General features: G+C 36.7%; 1 protein-coding gene across 2 annotated transcripts in view; it reads left to right on the top strand.

Moving 5' to 3' along the window:
* PKP2 (plakophilin 2) overlaps positions 1-22,174 on the top strand; it is a 121,544-nt gene that overhangs the window by 81,544 nt on the left and 17,826 nt on the right. For both annotated transcript variants that reach the window (XM_077170496.1, XM_077170495.1), the window contains exons 7-9: positions 14,666-14,783; positions 15,681-15,845; positions 16,761-16,934. In XM_077170496.1, the coding sequence (XP_077026611.1) occupies positions 14,666-14,783; positions 15,681-15,845; positions 16,761-16,934 (457 nt within the window). The remainder of the gene's footprint in view (positions 1-14,665; positions 14,784-15,680; positions 15,846-16,760; positions 16,935-22,174) is intronic.

Raw genomic sequence — 22,174 nt, 5'->3', positions numbered from 1 at the left:
GCTCGGCCTTGGCAGACTTTATCAGTAGTCAGGGATTAGGTAAGAATGAACCAAATTTTTCAAAGTTGTAAGTGGCACCTAAATGGTATCTCTCCAATCCATCTTTTGTACTGCCCACTAGAAATGTCTTCTAAAACAGTTTTTTTTTTTTTAACTAGAGAAGATGTAAAAAAATCATGGAGAAATAAAGAGTTCTCATAACCCCCAAATCATACATGCAGTTTTCAATATGCAGTTGATATTATTAGCACTATATATTAGTATACCTTTTTTACAATTGATGAAATGATACCAATATAATTCTATTAACTATAGTCCATAGCTTACATTAGGGTTCACTGTTTATGTTGTACAGTCCTGTATTAGTTTGTTAAGCTGCCAGAATGTAATATAGCAGAAATGGAATGGTTTTTAAAAAGGGGATTTAATAGTTACAAGTTTACAGTTCTAGCTCGTGAAAATGTCCAAATTCAGGCACCCAAAAGAGGTTACCTTCACTCAAAAAAGGCTGATGCCATATGGAACACCTATGTCAGCCGGGAAGGCACATGGCTGGCATCTGCTGGTCCATGTTCCTGGTTCCATTGCTTCAAGCTTCTCATGCCAGTGATTTCCTCTCTAAGTGTGTGTGGGCTTTCACTTAATTCCTCCAGAACACAACTCTGGGTTCTGGCTTGCATAGCATCTCATGGAAAGGCACATGGTGACGTCTGCTGGCTTCTGCCCATGTCTAGGCATCTACTTTCTCTGTCGGAACTCCAAGCATCCAAACATCCATGTCTCTCTCAGCTCTGAAGCAATTGTTCTCCAAACATCTGCATCTGAGGTTTCTCAAAAATGTTCCCCTTTTAAAGGACTCTAGTAAACTAATCAAGACCCACCTTGAATGGATAGAGTCACATCTCCATCTAATCAGAAGGTCACACCCACAAGTGGATGTCACATCTCTGTGGAGATAAACCAATAAAAATTTCTGCCTTACAATACCGAATCAAGATTAAAAGAAACAGCTGCCCCCACAAGATTGAATCAGGATTAAAGCATGGTTTTTCTGGAGTGCATAATTGTTTCAAACCAGCACAAGTCCTACTTTCTTTTTTTTTTTAGTTCTAGTAACACATATGCAACTTAAAATGTCCCCTTTTAACAACATTCAGTGGTACGTTCACAAGGTTGTGGTAACATCACCACTACCCATTACTAAAGCTTTTCCATTGCCACAAACATAAAGTCTGTATGAATTAAGCATTAACTCCCCATTTCCTACTTCCACCTTGGCCCTTGGAAATGTAAATTATAGTATCTGACTATGAATTTGCTTACTCCAATTTTTCATAACAGTGAGGCCATACAATATTTGTCCTTTATGTTTGACATATTTCATTCAACATAATGTTCTCAGAGTTCATTCATGTTGTCACATTTGCATCAGGACTTCATTCCTTTTTAAAGCTGAATAATACTCCATTGTATCCATATACCACATTTTGTTTATCCATTCATTGATTGACAGACACTTGGATTGCTCCCATATCTAGGCAAATGTAAATTGTGCTGCTATGAGACTGGTGTGCAAATATCTGTTTGTGTCCCTGCTTTCAATTCTTTTGAGTATATATAAAAAAAATGGGATTACCTGGTCATAGCATAATTCTAAACTTACGTTTCTGAGGAACTGTCAAACTCTTCCACAGTGGCTACATCATTTAATATAAGTAACTGTTGCCTAATACAAATCTTGAAGATGCTTCTCAATGTTATTTTTCTAGGAGTTAGATAGTTCTGATTCATATGCTTAGGCTGTTTATCCATTTTGAGTGGATTTTTTAATAAGGTGTGAGATAGGGGTCCTTTTTCATTTTGCAAATGGAGATCCCATTTTCTCAGCACCATTTGTTGAAGAAACTTTTCTTTCCAAATTGAATGATATTTGCCCCCTTATCAAAAATCAGTTGGCCATAAGTGGGAGGGTTGATTTCTTAATTCTTAATTCAATTCCAGTGGTCTATATGTGTGTCCTTGTGCCATGATCATGCTGTTTTGATTGCCGTGGCATTATAGTAAGTTTTATGTTTGGGAAGTTGAGTGCTCCAACTGCATTCTTCTTTTTCAAGATGATCTTGGCTATTCGGGGACCTTTACCCTTACATATAAAGTTTTTTTTTTTTTTTTTTAACATGGGCAGGCACCGGGAATCGAACCCGGGTCCTCAGGCATGGCAGGCAAGCATTCTTACCTGCTGAGCCACCGTGGCCCACCCAGCTTTTACATATAAATTTGATGATTGGCTTTTCCACTCCTGCAAAGAAGGTTGTTGGAATTTTGGGGGAATTACTTTGAATCTATAAATCACTTTGAGTAGGAGTAACATCTTAACAGTATTTAGTCTTCCAACCATGTCCTTCCATTTATTTAGGTCTTCTTTGATTGTTTTGAGCAATGTTTTGTGGTTTTTTGTGTACAAGTTCTTTGCATCCTTGCTTAAATTTATTCCTAGATATTTGATTGTTTTAGTTGCTATTGTAAATTGAATTTTTTCTTGATTTCTTCTTCCGAGTGTTCATGCTTGTGTATAAAAACGCTACTGATTTTTGCACATTGATCTTGTACCCCACTACTTTGCTGAATTCATTTATTAATTCTAGGAACTCTCTTGTAGATTTTTCAGGATTTTATATATTTATATGTATATGTAGGATCATGTCATCTGTACACAGGGAAAGTCTCACTTCTTCCTTTCCAGTATTAATGCCTCCTATTTATTTTTCTCACCTAACGGCTCTGGCAAGAATTTCCAGTACAATGTTGAAAAATGGTTGTAACGGGGGCATCTTTGCCTTATCCCTGATCTCAAAGGAAAAGATTTCAAGTTTTCACCAGTAATTAGGATGTTAGCTGTGGGCTTTTTGTATATGCTCTTTATCATGTTGAGGACGTTTCCTTCTAATCCTAGCGTTTTAAGTGTTTTTATCAAGAAGGGATGCTGGATTTTGTCAGATGCCTTCTGTATCAGTTGAGATGGTCATGGCTTTTATTTTTCTTTCATTCTATTAATGTGGTTTATTACAGTAATTGAATTTCTTGTGTTGAACTAGTCCTATATACCAGGGATAAATCCCACTTGACCATGGTGTATAACTCTTCTACTATGCTGTTGGATTTGGCTTGCTAGTATTTAATTGAGGATTTTTGCATCTATGTTCATAAGAGATGTTGGTCTATAGATTTCTTTATCTGGCTTCAGGATGAGGGTGATATTGTCTTTGAATAAGGAATTAAAGAGCGTTCCATCCTCTTCAATTTTTTGGAGGTGTTTCAGCAGAATTGGAGTTAAATCTTCTTGGAATGTTTGGTAAAATTCCCCTGTGAGGCATGAAAGTCTCCTTGGTGGCGTGGAAGAGGACTCCCAGGGATGAGCCTGGGATCAGCAATGCCATCCTGGCCAAAAATGGGGAAAAGAAATATAATAAATAGGGTATCAGTGGCTGAGAGAGTTCAGATAGAGTCAAGAGGCTACTCTGGAGGTTGCTGTTATGCAAACTTCAGTTAGACATTCCTACCTATCATAACTTGCCAAACCCCAATCAAAACCATTTCAGCCAATCCTAAAAAACACCTAGGGCAATGTATAATATTCAACAAAGACAATATATACATGTACTAAGGTAGCTTTCCAGAAACCTCCAACCTCCAGCTGGGTTCCTAGACCCACCCAATAAGTCCTGAAATGCAGAGGGGCCAGTACCTTCAGAACATCAGCTAGTTCCATCCCCCATGCCATATTATCAGCAGTCCCTTCCAACATGAAAAAGTTAGAATGGACATAGTCCAGATATCCCTGAAGAGAGGGAGAAAGATCAAGGGTGATGGTAGAATTATATAGAGAAGGTAGATTTAACAAATGAGTATGATTGCTGAATTATATTGATACTTCTTTTAATCTCCAGTGTCTTGGAATAGCTAGGAGTTTCTAAAAATGTGGAATTGTATCCCATACTGAACTCTGAAATCTGTTCTACAACTAATTGTGCTGTGCTTTGAAATCTATTGCTTTTTGTATATATGTTATTTTTCACAAAAAAAGAAAAAAGTTGATTGTGATGATAGATGCAGAGAGGTATATGATAATATTGTCAACCACTGATTGTACACTTTGGGTGATTACATGTTATGTGAATATATAATATATCAATAAAAAATTTTAAAAATTAAACAGCAAAAAAAAAAAAAAGCCCCTGTGAATCCATGTGGACCAGGGGTTTTTTTTGTTTGGGGAGGTTTCTGATTACTCATTCAATCTCTTTACTAGTAATTGGTTTGCTGAGATCTTCTATCTCTTCTTGAGCCAATGCAGGTAGTTTATGTGTTTCTATGATTTTGTCCATTTCATGTAGGTTAACTAATATTTTGACACCAGAGAGTGTCTTGTGCCACGTCTAACTCGATTAGTAGTCTCTAATTCACTTTTTTTTTTTTTTTTTTGCATGGGCAGGCACCAGGAGTTGAACCTAGGTCTCTGGCATGGCAGGCGAGAACTCTGTCTGCTGAGCCACTGTGGCCTGCCCATCTAATTCACTTTTGATTCATCACTCATCTTCTTAAAAACTTGTAGTGTCTTAAAATTTCTCTGTGATTTCCATTGCCTTGCCACATAAAACAGATTTCTTAACATGGCAGATACACTGTTCAGAACTAATTAAGTTGAAAGTGGCAGAAATCCAAGTCAAACTCATGTTAGCCAATTAAGGGTTTATAGCCTCCTGTGGCTGTAAAGATGCTGGCCGTTACTTGTATAAGCGCAAGACATGTACCAGGAACTGTGGCCTCAAAGGTTGGAACAGAAATTCATAATCCTGGGAGTCACTCCTTTTCTATTATCTCATCTCTACTTGCTGTTCATTCATTCATTCATTCATTCATTCATTACCAGTTGGGCTTGTTTCCTACAAATGCAGATGCCTGTGTCAATTCTAGGGATAGTCTCTTCTTGGCCCTGCTTCAGTACAGTGCCTGTCACTTGGGCCACTGTTGCTTGGACTGGGCAGATCTGGATCAGGTATCTGCTTGATGACAAGGATGTTAAGGTGTGTTATTGTTTCAGGAGGGATGGGAATACTTGCTATGAGGGCAAAAAAAATTCAGAAGACACCTTTTCTCATTATAGCATATACATCCTTTCCCAGTCTGTCTGCAACCTTCTTTACAAATTTATTTCCCATTTTCCCACAAATATATTTCATACCCACCACAGTACCTTCTTTTCTTTGGATGTCCTAGAGCCTGGTAAATGTTTTCTGTTATCTATATGTTGAATGCTTCATGTCCTAAGTATTTAACACCAAAGATAAATGTTACCTTTTCTGTGAAACTTTTTCCAGCTTCTCTTCGAAAAATGTGTTTATTCCTATCAGTTAAAATAGGGGATCTCCTCCTTTATAGCTTCCATCACATTACTGTTTTATGGTTAGTTGTTTGTGTATTTTTTCTACAAGATTGTGAACTCCTTAAAAGCTAAGGCTGGGCGGGCCGCGGTGGCTCAGCGGGCAAAGTGCTTGCCTGCTATGCCGGAGGACCTCGGTTCGATTCCCGGCCCCAGCCCATGTAACAAAAACGGAGAAACAGAATACAATAAAACAAGAAAATGTTTAAAAATGTTTCCCTTTCTTCCTTCCTTCCTTCCTTCTATCCTTCCTTCCTTCTCTCTGTCTTTCCTTTAAAAAAAAAAAAAAAAAAAAAAAAAAAAAAAAAAGCTAAGGCTGAGCAGGCCATGGTGTCTCAGCAGACAGAGTTCTTGCCTGCCATGCTGGAGACCCAGGTTTGAATCCCGGTAGCTGCCCATGTTAAAAAAAAAAATCTAAGGTTATGCATTTTTTAAAAGTCTTTACTCCCTAACACCTAGCAAAATTTCTGGTACGTAATAAACATGTATCAAGTATTTGAATGAAAGGGATAAGTGAACAAGTGAGCAAATGAAAAATATGTGATGAATTCAATGAATAACTAAATGTGGCAAGAATATAGAGTTTGTGACAGAAAGAAATTAACAGTTGGCTAAGACCAGATCATGAGGTCTTAAAGACTTGCTAAGGAGTTAATTATTTTCTTTCTGTAAGTGAGATTAGCTAGCATAAGGAGAATAGAAAATGATATGTTCTGTGTGAGGAAGAATAATTCTAGTAGCAACAGGAAAGGTATATTGAGAAGGTGAAATTGTAAATGTTTGTTATAAATCTCTTCTTGTAATTTCCTAATCTGAATGAGAAGAGGAAGACCAGAATGGTTTGGGTAAAATAATGACCTATTTGGCACATATTGTTCAGAACATGTGGTAGCTGTATGTACTCCTACCAGAATCAAATGACACCATTTTAAATAGGGTTTGCAAAGTTAATCCACATTGCCAGTTTGAACTGCTTTCAAAAGCAGAATATATCTGGGAAATTCAATGTCATAATATGTTTATTAAAATATTCTTACTTCATCTGTATATCTAATTTGTAATAATATTGGCTAGTATTTACTGTGTATTATGTCATTAAAAATCTTCATAAAGATTTTCTAAATTTATTCTCACAGAAGCACAGTCTCACAAGTCTACTTATGAAATAGATTTTTCCTATTTATCGGATAAGGACAACTCAGGTTTCGAGAGATTAAGTTATTTTCCAAATGTTCTAAAGCTAATGAGAGACAGAGCTAGAATTCAGCTCCAGAAAGCCTGTCTGCAAAGTCAGAGCTCTTAATCCGTATGTTACATTAATATTTGTCATGTATGCACAGACTACACTGAAATGGATAAAACCTCTATCCTTCACAGTCTTACAACATCACAGAGTCCAACAGGCCAATTTACAGTCATATCCAGTTCTCTTTATGGGCATTGTCTCAGAGTTCCAGTGTTTTTGTTTTAGAAGTTCTTTGCAAGAGGAGCCCTGCACCATACTTCATGTGATTGAGCAGATTTAAAGGATGACACATAGGAAATGGGATCTCTTTCCAAGAGAGGATGGCAAATATAGAAGACTTCAGGGTGGATGTTGGCACAATGAGTATAAAAGCCACTAGGAGAATATTGAGGACATGCATCAGAATTTAAGGAAAGACCTTTACAGAACCTGAAATCAAATAGTCTCAATTACCATAACAGTAGGGATGTTTACTAGGTAGGTACTTATTTATGACCGCAGCTTAGTCTAAAAAGATTTTAAGACCAGTGTTGACTGGCTCTGTTAATAGTAAACCATAGCTGCATAAAGAGGTCATAAATATTAGCAAATGTCTTAAAAGATACAAATACATTTGACACATTCTCTCACCCACTAAGTTCAGAGTAAACAATGAAATGTGATGAATTTGCAGCATGAGTAGTAGTTTTGACATTGTCGGTGACTTTGGTTAGTGGTGCTAAATGCCATCAGTCCACCTTGCAGGAAAACTGCCGCATGGACTGGTGACTTTCTCCCTTTACTCACCTGTCACTGAGAGCAGTTCTGAGTGGGACTTCCCTGACCTACGGGAAACAGTTGTGCCCAGACCAACAGCTAAAGAACAGACCAGTGAGCCTGGTCTACAGGTAAAATGTTTGCTTTGTTAACAAACTTGTGGCAGCTACAGTTCTGCTCACTTGGAACTACTACAGAGAGATAATATTCATACAGGGGACTGTTCACAGCTTATCCTTTAAAAAGACCAGCACTGTCAGGTGCACTGTATTTGTTAAATATCAGATGCTTTATGTACGAGATTAGAATCTGCCCACAGCAACAATTACCGTGGGCTTTGGTGCTTTCAGCAGGTACCTTTGAATTATATACTTTCATGGGGTTTCAGTCACTAAAGGATGATAGAAATTTTGCAACAGGAATAATAATTTGTTCATACAAATTTCCATCTTTTTCCTTGAATAATATTACACTAGCATGAGTGAGGAGTAAAATCCAAGGAAAGAGAGGTAAATAAGATGGTATACTGAGTAGTGTGCTGGTGCCAGCAAATGAGACCAATTATTTAGCATCTTTTTATAGCACTGTATTCAGTGATATCATTTGATAACTTAGTGTCATAGTGGGAATAGTTAAACCAAGGAAATTGGCAAGCACTACAAATAAGGGATTCTTTCTTCCTTTCCCCTGCAAAAGCTGGTTCTTGCATACTTCTGGCACTGAATTTCCATTAGTTGATTACTTTAACATTAAGATGTGGATAATTAGGTTATAGGCACATTTAGCAACGCATTGCCCTTTTCACAGAAGAAATTATTTTTTGTTTTCTTGGAAGATAATGTGAAATTTCAGGATTTTCCTTTGTTTGAAAGCTGTTAAAACATCCCATTCATTTTATCGCAGTCGTTTTTGTATACTTCGGGTAAAAGTGTAACTTGGTCAAAATATTTAATAATTTATTTTAATTATTAAATTAAATAATTTTATAATTATTTTATAATTTATAAATAATTTTATAATAATTTAGCTTACTCTTTCAAATATCTGTAAATTACTGAAAAAATAATAGCTGTCTTCTTTGATTCTACACCTTCCCTCACATTCATCCATTGTGGGCCCCAATTTTTTTATTTAGAACGAGTAGCTGCTTGGAAATTGGTGAGACTTGTTTGTCAAATCTGTATATCACACCTCATTAATTGGCACACTTTTGGAAAATCTTTGGATGTGACATAAATACAACCAATGACTATCATTAGGAATAATTCCAAAATTTATGCCAAAGACTTATTTCTCCATTCCTCCATAAAATTCCCATGACATCTTTCATCCCCTTTCTTTCTTTCCTTCCTCTCCTTCTTGTCGAAGGACAAGAGGTGGAAATAATTTCGAGGCCAGAAATTAAAATAACTTCAGGAGTCAGGCCACAGGCAAGTGGACAGTTGTAAGACTGTTAAGAGGGATGGCAGCTCCATCAGATTAGAGAAAGGAAGAAAATGCTGCTTACCCCAAGAGCAGTGAGATCCCAAGTTTTGGAAAACACTTGAAGCAAAGCACAAATGCATGTAGGCAGCACCTGTTAGCAGTCTTACTTGTCAGTTGGAGAAATTCAGTGCCAGTAACTTCCACAATTATAGAACCAGTTATCAGAAATTTGAGAATGGAAATTTGTCTAGCCTTCTTGGGATTTTATCCTTCAGTCTGTCTTTACACTTGCTCTTGTTCACTCTTCATATGCTTCAAATACTTATTGAGTGCCTGTTATATCCAAAGCACTGTTGAAATTTCTGAAATTTCAGAATAGTACACGTCTTTGCCCTGAAGGAAGTCAAGAGTTTAGAGGGGGAGGCAGACACCTGGTAGATAATGAAAATACATCGATAAAAAACTGTATTAGAGGTGTAAATAGACTCATATGAAGGCATTGAGTTGCTCAACTAAAGGTAACTGGAGGTGGCAAAAGCTTCTGGAGGAGGTCACACTTCAGAAGCTCTTAAAGAATGAGTTGGTGTTTGAATCCCCATTTCAGTCTTTTTGCTCATTTTTCTATCAGTAGTTCATCTCTATCATTTTCAGTCATATTAAAAATATGAATTCCTAAAGCCCTGAAGACTCATTTGCCTGAGTTCCTATTGTTCGGTAACCATATACTTTGAAAAAAGACTTATAAAATTGCTACTTTAATCTTAGCATCACAGTATAACAATGGTTTCTTTATTGTGAAGCCACTGCAGAATTTTTTGTCATCTTGATTATGATGATTGGACAAAATGACAACACAGTACAGCACGTTATAAAACATACTCTTCTTTCTTCATTACGTTTTATGTCTGTATATTCCAGTTAAAGAGGAAAAGCAGACTGTCTGAGCATCACATACTTATACTTGAGTTCTTGAGCATCTTCGTCACCCCCCAGTCTGGCGTCCCAGATATCTTTTCCTTTAGGTGTCAGGAATGCCTACTCAAGTTGCAGCGACTTCCAAGCATGTGTTTTAAATTACAGTTTGCTGTTTGTAATTGTCTTTAAGTGGAATTTGGCAATCTACCATGAACGACCTGCTCCAGCTAAATCCAGGGGAAATGACTGTTGCCTACCAACAGATGGTTACTAGCTGAGTTAACTATTCAGAAGTTTTTCAGAAGACCTGAAAATGCAGGAAGGCAGAGCTAGAAGAATTTAGAGATAGAATTTCTCATTCTCCACCTAGTAGTTTCTTGGCGTGTAATAGATGCTGACATATGTGTGTTTGATTCATTTTCCTTGTCCTGACGGAAACAAGATGTATAGATTGTAGATCCATGTTCTCCCTCCCAAAGTTGCTTCTGTTTGTACACTGAACACTTGACTTAAACTGATGTTTGCCAATACCTTCAGGAACTGATCTTTACTTCCAAATAACAAACAACCCTTTCTTTTGGAATGGAGTTTTGTTCCTCTGCCAGTTCAAATGAGGCTCCCCTTTTGTTCTGTGCAACCACAGGCTGCCTCTGCTGCTTTTTTTTGGTTAATCTCAGACAAGGCCTAACTGTTTGGTAGGTATTAGCTAAGAATAAAACAAAAACCCAGACCTAAATCTCAAATAACAAGAGGAAGAAGGATATCTCCTTATCAGCCAAGGTCATATCAGTGCTTACTAGGTCTTGGATTGGACTCTGACTCCGCCTGACAAGAATTTAGTTGACTAGTACCACTTGGGGCTTCACTGCCCAGTTTACAATACACAGGATTAGGAAGCCTTTCATTGTGGATGAATACCCGGGCACATCCACGGTTTTTAAAACCGTTAAAATGATCACTGTGTCATTATGCCAGTTAGACCATTAAGACTGGTCCTGTAGCTGGCACTTCTTGCATACAATGTATAGGTAAACGGTGGCTTACTAGGAAGCCACACCAGTTATCAGTTAGGGATAACTCTGGTTTTTTTGTTTTCTGTTTTAATCTCTGCCTCTTCGAATTACCTCCTTTGTTGGTGAAGCATTTTAAAAGATGCACTCCAACTGTACATTGACTGCCATTTTCATGGCCTCGTGACTAATGGTAAGCTTTTACTTGAAACATTTCATATCAGCTCATCATTTCCCCAAGGCCTGTTTACCATTCACCAAACTTGGACCTTTTGTGTGGAAACAAACTTCATTTCAATGCTGGTAAATTAGTTTAATTTGATGGAATACATGCATCTAGCCACAGAAATCCTGTTTTAAACTGGGTAATTTCTATTTTAAACGAAAGTTACAAGTCTGAATAGCATTTCAGGGTACCCTGATATTATGAATTTTATGAAAATTACAGATCTCAGTATTTGTAGAGTGCTGCCACAATGTCTAGCACATATACTAGAACGCATACAATTGTAGCTGTTTTTATCATTTGACATTGTCCGTTCTTTGATTTACCATATGAACTTAAGATTTATTCACAGTGTGAATTAATCTTAACCATCCTTCATACCATCTTTTCTTTTTTTAATTCTAGCAAGACTCAGGGTATTTTGTTTTCTTTTCTCTTTTTCACCTTGGCCCTCAGGAACATGGGAGATAAGTGGTCCTGGAAACAGTCAAGAATCACAGATTTGGTTTCAAATAAAATACCTGAATTTTCCTAAATATGTGAAATTTTTTGTGATGATTTCAGAGTCCTGTAGATGTGCGGCGTCTATTCCCTCCCTCCATAGCCCTATACAAGTCAATTTTGCCAGAAAAATTCTTCCTAACGTCAGACAGGAGCTGATGATCTCCCGCTGGAACACAGGGGTGACTGTGTTACGTGGAGAGTAGTTTTTGCCTCTCCACCTCCACCGACCCCTGCCCTGGCCTCCACCCCTCAATCCAAGGATCTGTTTTGAAAATTTCAGTTAACTGACTTGCTCAGCAATGAAAGGAAACTAGGATTTTTAGTTTCCTGAAAGGACCCACGTATTTACTCAAACTTCGGCTTCATCATACCAGAGGGAAAATCCACCATTTAATTTGATTCGACCCATAGGCACCAGATTACACATTCCCAGTGTGTTTTATTGGTAACTCTGAAAATCAGTTTTCGTTGAGTAACTTCGTTCTCCTTTACATGCTTCAAAAAAAAAAAGCTTTAATTGTGGGATAATTTCAAATTTACAAGACAGTTGCAAAGATAATACAAAACCCACACAGAGAGCTCCACTGTACTCGCTTTTACTTTTCAGCAAGGTAACTGTTTTAATATGTTTCACTTATAATTTGGGGATATTTTTTCCATATTAAACCTCCACTGGACTACATATAGGGAGCACTGATAAATAGATACTTCTCAGGCTTCGAGAGAGGCACTGTGAACATCTCAATTCTGCTTAAGATGAGCCATGTAAGTTCTCTGATTCTCACAAATTAAAGTATTATCTATTGAAAAAACAGCTTAGGATGTACATATTTTCTGATTTTTATTGGTTATTTTCAGAGCGCTAATAAAGCAAATTCCTTTCTCTCTATGACTCCTATCCATATCATTCATATTTCTGGGCAGCTGAGTAAGGTGGGAACTATTTTTGATAAGCAAAAACAAATGCTGAAGCAAAGGGATTCCATGTGCTTTCTGTCAGCAAAGGTATCAGCTGCCAAAGAACCCTGATAAGTCCCATTTCAAGCAAGCAGAGTCTGGATAATACCAAACTACAAGACAACAGTGTGTGCACTGGCAGCGCTGCCAATTGAATTACCATTTTGACCAAAAATAAACACAGTGAAATGAAAGAAAGCTTAGTCATCCATCTGCAAGATGTGCAGTGGGTTTAGCTAGTTAGAAAGCAGACCTTTTGATTTACCGAAGCAATTTTAAACTATTGCCTCTTTTCCAAACCAAAGGTTAGAAAGGTCAGTGGGAAGTTTTGAAACATACAGTAATGTTTTAGAGTTAGTGATGTATGGTATTTGCTAACCAAGTGGCAAATGAATGTTAAGTGAGGTTTGTCTTTACCATGGCACACAATGAAGACAGCCCTTTTATCCCGGCTTTACCACTAATTTACCCAGAAAATGTAACTTAAATGCTTTGGATCTCACTTTCTCCACATATAAAGTAAGAAGACTAGTAAAAGATGCTTTTTTATTTTTCTGTTTCTGTCAAGCTTTTTACAATCCTATGATCTTTAAAGGGCTCAGAGAGTAGGTGGAAAATTTGGATTGAATGATCATTTCTTGAGAAAGAAGCTACAGTAAAAACAGGTTTTTTTACAGTGGATGAATTCATTCATTTTCTTTTTTACGAACAGAATGTCAGTTTTTCAGGTACAGTAAAAGTTATATAAGGAAGTGAATTTCTAATTAAAGACTTAAGTGAAAACCAAAATCACAGGAGGTATTTTGTTAAAACCAAAAGTTTCATTGTATCAATTCAGCAACCACTGTTAGTATATCCTTAGTTTTAGATGTTTTAGTCTTATCTCCTCAAGTATTAAATTGAATCATAAAATAGTCAGTTTTGTGAATTAAAAGTCTTTTATCAATTTCCCGTAATTCAGCCTTTAGATGGAACCCCTATAGGAGCAGGGTACATCACTGTGTATTCTCACTTGTTCCCTTTAGTTCTTCATATAATGCTGGGCACATTTGTTCTTTGACAAATATGTACTGAAAGCAGTATTTTGGAGCAGAAAGCCTTTTTGAAATCGAGTACAACTATGTGATTTTAAAGATGATGAAAATGAACCAGAAAATTCTGAGAGTTGTATTTGATTTTGATGTTCAGCGTGGCGAGACATTATAAACAAACATTGAAATACTTTGAGTATTTCAAAGAAACTCATCTGGTAAATTTTTATAGGAACATTCTTAATTAAAATTGACAAAGGGGAGTAGACGTGGTTCTCAAAATTCTAAAAACCAGAAAACAATATTCTGTAGATGTTGTTGTTAATAGATATTTTATCATTTTTAGAAAAAAAAAGTTTAAAATGATGAATGATAAAGAAAGATGGTAACCAGAATACCAAAATATGAGCATGATCTTCAAATGCATTACTTTGCTGTTTTTGATAAGCGTCGGTTCTCTATAAGGACGCATCCTCTACTTGTAGATTTAGTTACTGTTTTTAGAAAGGTGGCACGGCTTAGCAAAATTAGAACTAGACTAAGTGCAAAGATATTTGTAGGTCATGATCTTACACATTGTGAAACTCTGAATTTTTTTTTGACGTTTCTGCCTTTTTAATTATAGAATCATTACTTTTTAGAGCATGTGGTTTAATACTTGTCAATAACAGTTTACATTGAAACCTACAGTACCCCAAAATAACATAGGTCAATGCCCTCTTTTTCAAATAAGAAAAAAAACTGTGGCCCAGAGAAGTTGTTACTTACAGTTAAGAAAGAGCAAGTTGGGACTTTGCCATTGGGTGTATTATATCTAATGTTGCCATTCGTTTTCGTTTAATTTGCAGTGTTTGTCTCACATCAATAATGTGGTGAAGGTTAAGTAGATAATTCTCTGACCTTGAAGCTTGCGGTGAAATGAGTTGAATACTTTTATTGGCATGATTACATGTTGTATGATTATATTTAGAAGTTGGGTCCAAATTTGAGAACCACTAGGCCATTGATGATTTATTGACCCCAGGACCACCCTTTCACAAATTCAGCAGTTTTTCAAACAACTGACGAGAGGCATCAAGTAAAGATTTGAAACAAAGGCTTAGATACAAGGCTAAGCCTTATGGTTTTGTTTTGCTTTGCTTCCTTTTCTGATAGGAACATGAGTTCTGCTGGCCCTGATGGGAGGAAAGTAATGAGAAGATGTGATGGACTGATTGACTCACTGGTCCACTATGTCAGAGGAACCATCGCCGATTACCAGCCAGATGACAAGGTGATTCAAGAGTGAAACATTTCACATACCAAATGACCTATTTTGTTTTACTGAACTTTTCAAAGTATACTTGAAGTACCTGCTCAGGTTTAGATTTATTCATTGACATTTGCTGAGCTTAAGATTTCTCATACATACTAAGAAATGTTAAAATTAAAATCTAGCCCCGTTTCTCTTTCTACTTTCCACAGCCAAATTTCCCACTACCTATTTAACAACTCTGCTTTGGATATTTGAGAGGAGCCCAAGTGCTACATGTTCAGTAATGAACCTAGATTGTTCTCTTCCCCAGTATCCAAACTTGCTCCTCCTCAGTATAATCCTTCTTAGTAATCACCATCCACTAAAGAAAGGTAGAAATCTAAGTAATGTTGGGCTGCCTCCCCACCCTCACTTCCCATGTTCACTGGACAAGAAGTCATGTACATTCATCTTCTGAAATGCATTTGTGTTCATCCAGTCTTTGCTGTTGTTACTTCTGCTGTCCTCATTTGAATATCTTTCATGCTGATCATTGCAAAAGCCTCCTAATTGGTTCCTGTAAACCATGTCTCCTTCTAGTCTCCAGCTCTACATGGCTACAGAGTTAGGTCTCTAAAACATCGAGTCCCTCTGGATACACTCTTTAAAAAGTAAACTAGAGGATCTTTCCACTGTTATAAAAAACTCATCTCCTCCTTAGCATTGTGCTCGTGACCATCTGTGATCACGCCTTGGTCTTTCTAACCATATTGATTCCAGTTCCCCCCAGGCGCCTCACAGTCCAAGCACATCGAACCTCATTAAATAGACCTTATAAGATCCAAACCCAGTGAGTCCTGTGACATCACACCTGCAAGAGTTAGCACCTATCTATCTGTCTATGTATAATTAACACTTATGTCCTGTTTTTCTCAGGCCACAGAGAACTGTGTGTGCATTCTTCATAACCTCTCCTACCAGCTGGAGGTAGAGCTCCCAGAGAAGTACTCCCAAAGTATCTATATTCAAAACCGGAATATCCAGATTGACAACAACAAAAGTATTGGGTGTTTTGGCAATCGAAGCAGGAAAGTAAAAGAGGTATATTGGAGGCCTTTGAAAGAATGTGTATGTGTGTGTTTCTGGGTGCTTAGCATATGTCAGGCACTATTTTAAATTACTTTAATCTTTCCATCAGCCCTATGAGATATGTACTATTAACATCCTCATTATAGATGAGGAAACAGGAAGAAACAAAGATTCATTAATTTTCCCAGAATAATTCATCAAATAAGTGGAAGGAATGGAATTCAATCCCAGGCAACCTGACTCCAGATTTTCGCTTTTAACCATTAAACCATACCACCATATACCCTATAGATTAGAAAATAAGTTTGATGCAATGTGGCCAATAGTATGTAAATTGTTTTAGCATTAAAAGCAGTCTTGATGTTTGGCTTTGGACATTCTAAAAGCAAACTTTGGATACACTGAAAACAAACTCCATTGAAAAGAATACGTATTTATTTTCATAAAGTGATGTGAAAACTGAAAGAATGTGACCTTCTCTCTTACTTCCCCGAGTATCATGGTATTTGTGAACTTGGAGAACAACTGGTAAATTTAGAACCCTGATGCTATCCCAAACAACTTCACAAGACTCTGAGGGAACAGACCTGTTTTTCTTATCTTCAGGGTGACAGTGACTAATTTAGCCTAACAGCAGCCTGAATCATTCTAGAATAGCCTATGGTTAATTCTCTGAGTTCTTTCTACCTATGAAATATAAAGTTAAAGGTAGAGGAGGAAATATTAAGGAAAAATAATCATTGTAGTCCAAAAGTTAAGTGATTGGGAATCATATATATTTGTTCCTTCATTTCTATTTCAAGTGCTTATTATTAGGAATATTAGCATTTCTAGACTAGACAGTATTTCTGGTCTCTTGGTTGGGGTGTGAAATTATAGAGTCACTTGAAGTACATTAATTCTAGATTCCATTGTGTGTGTGATTAGCAATATCAGGACATGCCAATGCCAGAGGAAAAGAGCAACCCCAAGGGCATTGAGTGGCTATGGCACTCCATCGTGATAAGGATGTATTTGTCCTTGATTGCCAAGAGTGTCCGAAACTATACCCAGGAAGCTTCTTTGGGTGCTCTGCAGAATCTCACGGCAGGAAGTGGACCAGTGAGTATCATCCCTGTTTTCCTACTTTTTAAACAATAACTCAGTAGACATACCCACCTTAAGTTTGGAGATGAGATAATAAGGTAAGAGCAAACGTTGTCTAACTGCAGTCAAGACAGTACTCAGAAATTGCCACAGAGTGTTTCAGCTGCCCAGAACTTATGGCCTCAGCTTCTGCAGAGCCAAATCAGACTGTGTGAATGACTGTTACAATATTTGCATTAGTCTGGATTCTGTCCGTTATAAGTCACGGGATCCTTCTTCAAACTGGATTAACATAAAAAGAGGAATTTGTTGGCTTGTGGAACCAGAAGGTCCAGGGTGGGTCTTCCTTTACTCATGGCTGGACCAAGGTGCTGCATGGGTGGTGATTGACTTTTTCCTTCAGTGGGCAGTTTTTCCTCCATTGATTTTATTCTCGCTGGCTCTGCCTTTATGATAGGAAAGATAGCTACCATTTTATATATTTTTTTTAACATGAGCAGCCACTGGGAATTGAACCTGGGTCTCCAGCATGGCAGGTGAGAATTCTGCCACAGAGCCACCATCACACTGCCCAGCTACCATTATTATTAGCCTAAAGTCCCCACACGAAAAGAGAGCAGTATTTTTCCCAGTAGCTCTGGTAAAAACTCTGGAAATGAGCTTCACTGTTCTGGTTTGGGTCTCGTGCCAATTTCTGAACTATTTATGTAGCTAGGGTGCTTAATTCTCTGATTGGCCAGGCCAATGTCTCCCCATGTGAATTTCAGGGGCATGTGTTTTAGGGAGCTAGGGTTATTCTACTTGTGACACATGAATTGAAATGGGAAAAGAGTGGTCCCCTAATAAAAAAAATCAGAATGTTTTTTCCAAAAGAAGGAGGAATGGATGCTGGGCAGGCAAAAATAACAGATGTCTACTGCCAGAATCAAATTAGAAAGGACATCTGTGTTTTCGTGTTCCAGAAATTCAACTACAAACGAAAGAGCTTCTCTTTCCAGATGCGCATACTTTGTACTAGCAAAATGAAACTATATAAAATAGCAGAAACTTATTTCCTCCCTATGTATTTTATAACCATGCTATGTATTTATGGATTCCATAAATATTTAATTACTTTAACTAAGTTTACATTATGTGCAATGACCATAAAATTATCAGAGTAAATTCTAAAAAACGTTGATCTCTGATTGCTCATCCTTACAGAGAAAAACACTCTTGTAGGTAACAAAAATATTATTTATTCTTAACTTGTGAAACTATATTCATCCTCTAATAAAAGTGTGTTTACACAAAACCTTGCTCTTTGTTTTGAATAAAATTGTAAATATTAAAAACCAACATTTCTCTTATCTTAGCCCTGTGGCTAAGAATTTAACCCCGTCCATGTCTTTGATTTATAGCAAAACTTATGATGCAGAAATAGAAGAGAACTACTAGGAAACCCTGAATGGCACATGGGCATTACTTTATCATCTTACTTTCCCGTGTTGGATTTCCCAAATAATTTCTTTTACTTTTCCGAATTGTAGAAACCCTCTTATAGCTCTCAGCCAACTTTAAAAAAAAATTCAGAAATAAAATGGTTATAGGTGTTTTAAAAAAAAAAAAAAACCTCCCTGTGCTCTGCGTAAGGTTCAGTGTGAGCTAATCTTTTGTGCTTAGACTTAAGCCTCTTCTATTCCTAGGCCCTCCCATGGAATCTAGATTAGAAAGGGGTTCCTCCAAGCGTATTTGCATCATTTAAGCTCTGAATATATAGTTTATTTCCTATATTTTAAGTTCCTTCATTAATTTATTAAACAAACACTGTATGAGCAGTTACTACGTAACCAGCACTTACCTCTTGGTAAGGATATAGTGGTAAATATGATTGAATTCTAATTTTGGGAATAGCCTAGCTGGGGCAAAAAACAAACAAAAATTTAATATCCTCAGAGATACTAGGTCCAAATGATCCTTGAGCAAGGGAACAATCTTTTAAATTGTGCAAGGCATTTAAAATTATAAATAACCGTAGACCAATCCAGTCCTCTGAAGGAAGGCACAAACTAAACTGGCATTGATCCATATTCAAGATTCTTAGAGCTGAACTTGCATGGAGAATCATAGGAGAAAATCATTAGCAGCATGGGATAATGATATGAGGACTACTTATTCTTTTAAGTTATGAGATGCTTTTTAGTCAAAGCTTGACTTACATATACGTCTTTTCTGATTATTACTTTTCCTAATTTTGTTATGCTTGGATATATAAGATCTTTGTTTTCATAATTTCTAAAAAGACTTATTGAACAGAAAAAAACATGAAAAGCAATCTATTAAGCATTCTTCCAGATAATATCCCACCACTTACCAAAAGATCATAACTGAGATAATGTATAGTGCTGAGCAGTGGAGTGCCGTGCACCTTAAATGGCAAAGAACCTAAACTGGAATAAATAGCTTCCTTAGGGATAGCCTGTATAATTTACATATAAATTTGTGGCAATTTCTAGTCATAAAGTTATATTAAACTCTTTTAGTGCACATATAATGGTCATTCTAATAATAAATAAGGAAAGGGAGATTGATAAAATTTGCTCTTGTTTTGCAAACTCTATGTGTAGACCGATTAATGCCTCTCCTCCCTCAAGGATTCCACATCCTAATACTTGGAAACTTCTAGTATGCTACTTTCCATGGCAAAGAGACTTTGCAGTTGGGATTAAGTTAAAGATTTTGAGATGGGAAGATCATTCTGTGTTATCTAGGTGGAACCAGTGTAATCACAAGGGTCCTTACAAGGAGAAGGCAGGAAGGTCAGAGTTAGGAGATGTGAGCAATCAGAAGTTGGAGTGATATGCTTTAAAGATGGAGGAAGGGGCCATGAGCCAAATGCAGGTGGGCTCTAAAAGCTAGAATAAGCAAGGAAACAGAATTTTCCCTGGAGCCTTCAAAAGGATTACAGCTTTGCTGACACCTTGATTTTAGCCCATAAGATTCATTTCATGAAATTCTGTCCTCCAGAGCCATAATCTAATAAATATGTATCATTTTTAAGCCACTAGCTTTAGGGTTAATTTGTTACAATGGCAATAAGGAAACTAAATACACTTTCTAAAATCCGTATAATTTAAAAGATTAAACATTATACAGTAAAAGTTAAAAGTAATCTATATAAACAGTTTTCAAATTTCTTGAACACATTAAAACCGCTTAATTTAATATCTAATGGGACAAAAAATGGAACTTAACACCTGTTCTCACCTTACTCCAAAATTAATTCCAACTGCAGTGAGATAAAACTTCTAAAAAGTATCATGTAAGAATATCTTCATGGCCTGGAATAGGGAAAGTTTTTTTTTAAGTGGATCTATGCAAGAAGGAGTGTTTAAAGGCTGCCACATCTTCTATTCCTGGCCTGAAGTTTGCATTGACACTTCTTCACATCTGTAGTATATCACGATCATAATGCAGTCCCTGGAAGATCCTTCTGGGATAGCAAAGTTAAATCAGATCCCTATTAAACTAAACTTTCAGAAGGCAGAACTAGGCCCTATGTGTTTATGTTTACTTGGTGACTTTTGGGACATGATGTCATTCTTTGAGATGTACTAGGTGCCAAATCCACAGTGATATGGTCCTTGTATATAAATGTATTTTAATGAATGTTTATTGAATGAATTAAATTATGGTCAGTGTAAAAAAAAGAAAGTGGACCTAAAAACCACTAGCTGTAAAGTAGTATAGTTAAATAGTTGATAAATTGGACTACATTAAAATAAAAATTTATGCAATCAAAAAACATTATAAGACAGCAAAAAGGCATATCACAGAGTGTGAAAAGGTGTTTGCAACACATATAATAAAAGAAACTGGTAACCAGGAAATATAGAACACTCATTAGCAACAGTAAAAAATAGACAAAAACAGCTCTCCACAAAAGAGAATATAGAAATGACCAATAAACATTTGAAAAGGTGTTCAACCTCATTAGTAATCAGAACAATATGAAATATAAGTACTGTTTGATTAACAGTCATCCTTACATACTCCCTCAAACTGGAATACAAAAGCTCTATTTAGTAAATCTGATTATTTTCCCTATTGAGCAAATTCTAAAGACTGTCCTACTTTAGACTCTACCATTTCTCTCAATGAATCTAAATTAAAAGGCTTTACTGTGCCTTCTCCTAGCTTAGCAAACATCAGTTGAAGACCCAGCCTTCAACCAGAGTTCTGTGTTTTCATTCGTGAAGTATTTGGCTGACCTTAGACTTATGGGAATTGCCTAGGTTGAGAGCATCTTTCTTTCAGAGAGAATATGCATTTACTTCTGGGTTCCCCAATAATTTAATTTCTCAGCTCAGGATTTTTCTAACTGCCCAGGTAGTATAAATTTGAAACCCAAAACCATGTGAAAACAGAATGATGGCTACAGATTGCCAGAGGAGACTAACATTTTGTTTGCTTTTTTGTTTGTTTAAATTTTACCATGCAGCAGCCTAAGATTCCTTGCTGGTAGATTTTTCTGCTAGCCTGCTCTTTTACTAAGGTTACCATGCCTTTAAGGGAACCAGCTTTATGAATTCTCTGTATGAAGTTCTCTTCCTCACCTTTTGAGTTCCAAGGCCTGTTCTGTTCTCCCTACCTTACCACCATAGTGTCTTTAATTCCAGAATATCTAGACTTCTGATACTAGCTTTGTTGCCAGAACATCCCACTCTGGTTTTGGCTCTCTGTTCAGTTTTAATTTTTAGTTGTGTTTTTTTTTTTTTTTTTTTTTTTTGTCTTACCTTTGGGATTTTTCTTGAGAACTCAGCAATGCATTTTAAAGAATGTTATTGGCATTTTTCTAGAAGCTAGGTGATTCATGAGGCTTTCAGAATATCATACTCCTCATACTGTTAAGTAAGGCTCTGGAGGCTATGAAATCCGTTCTGTGGCATTTTAAAAAGACCACATATCAAGCTCATAGTGGAGATGGGAGACAATAAATTTGTAGAAGTACCAGTCTACAAATGCATCATTTAGTCTAGCAGTGTTTGGTAGCCAAGTATAAAATCTGAAATCACAAAAAGTTAACTAAACCCAATATTGCAATTTTGATAGTGGGTACAAAATAAGCTAGAATAACAAGACAGTTTAAGTATTAGGCAGAGAGCTACTGATGTGATGTTTCATGTACCCCATTGGAATAAAAAAGAAAGTTAAAATAAAGGATTAATAACTTAGAGTGTGAAGAATGAAGGTGGGAGCAGAAGCAGAGTTCTGGA

The sequence above is a fragment of the Tamandua tetradactyla genome, chromosome 7, assembly GCF_023851605.1.
Source record: "Tamandua tetradactyla isolate mTamTet1 chromosome 7, mTamTet1.pri, whole genome shotgun sequence".
Classification (NCBI taxonomy): domain Eukaryota; kingdom Metazoa; phylum Chordata; class Mammalia; order Pilosa; family Myrmecophagidae; genus Tamandua; species Tamandua tetradactyla.
Note: the sequence above shows the minus strand (reverse complement) of the source record. Positions and strands in the feature narration are given on the sequence as shown.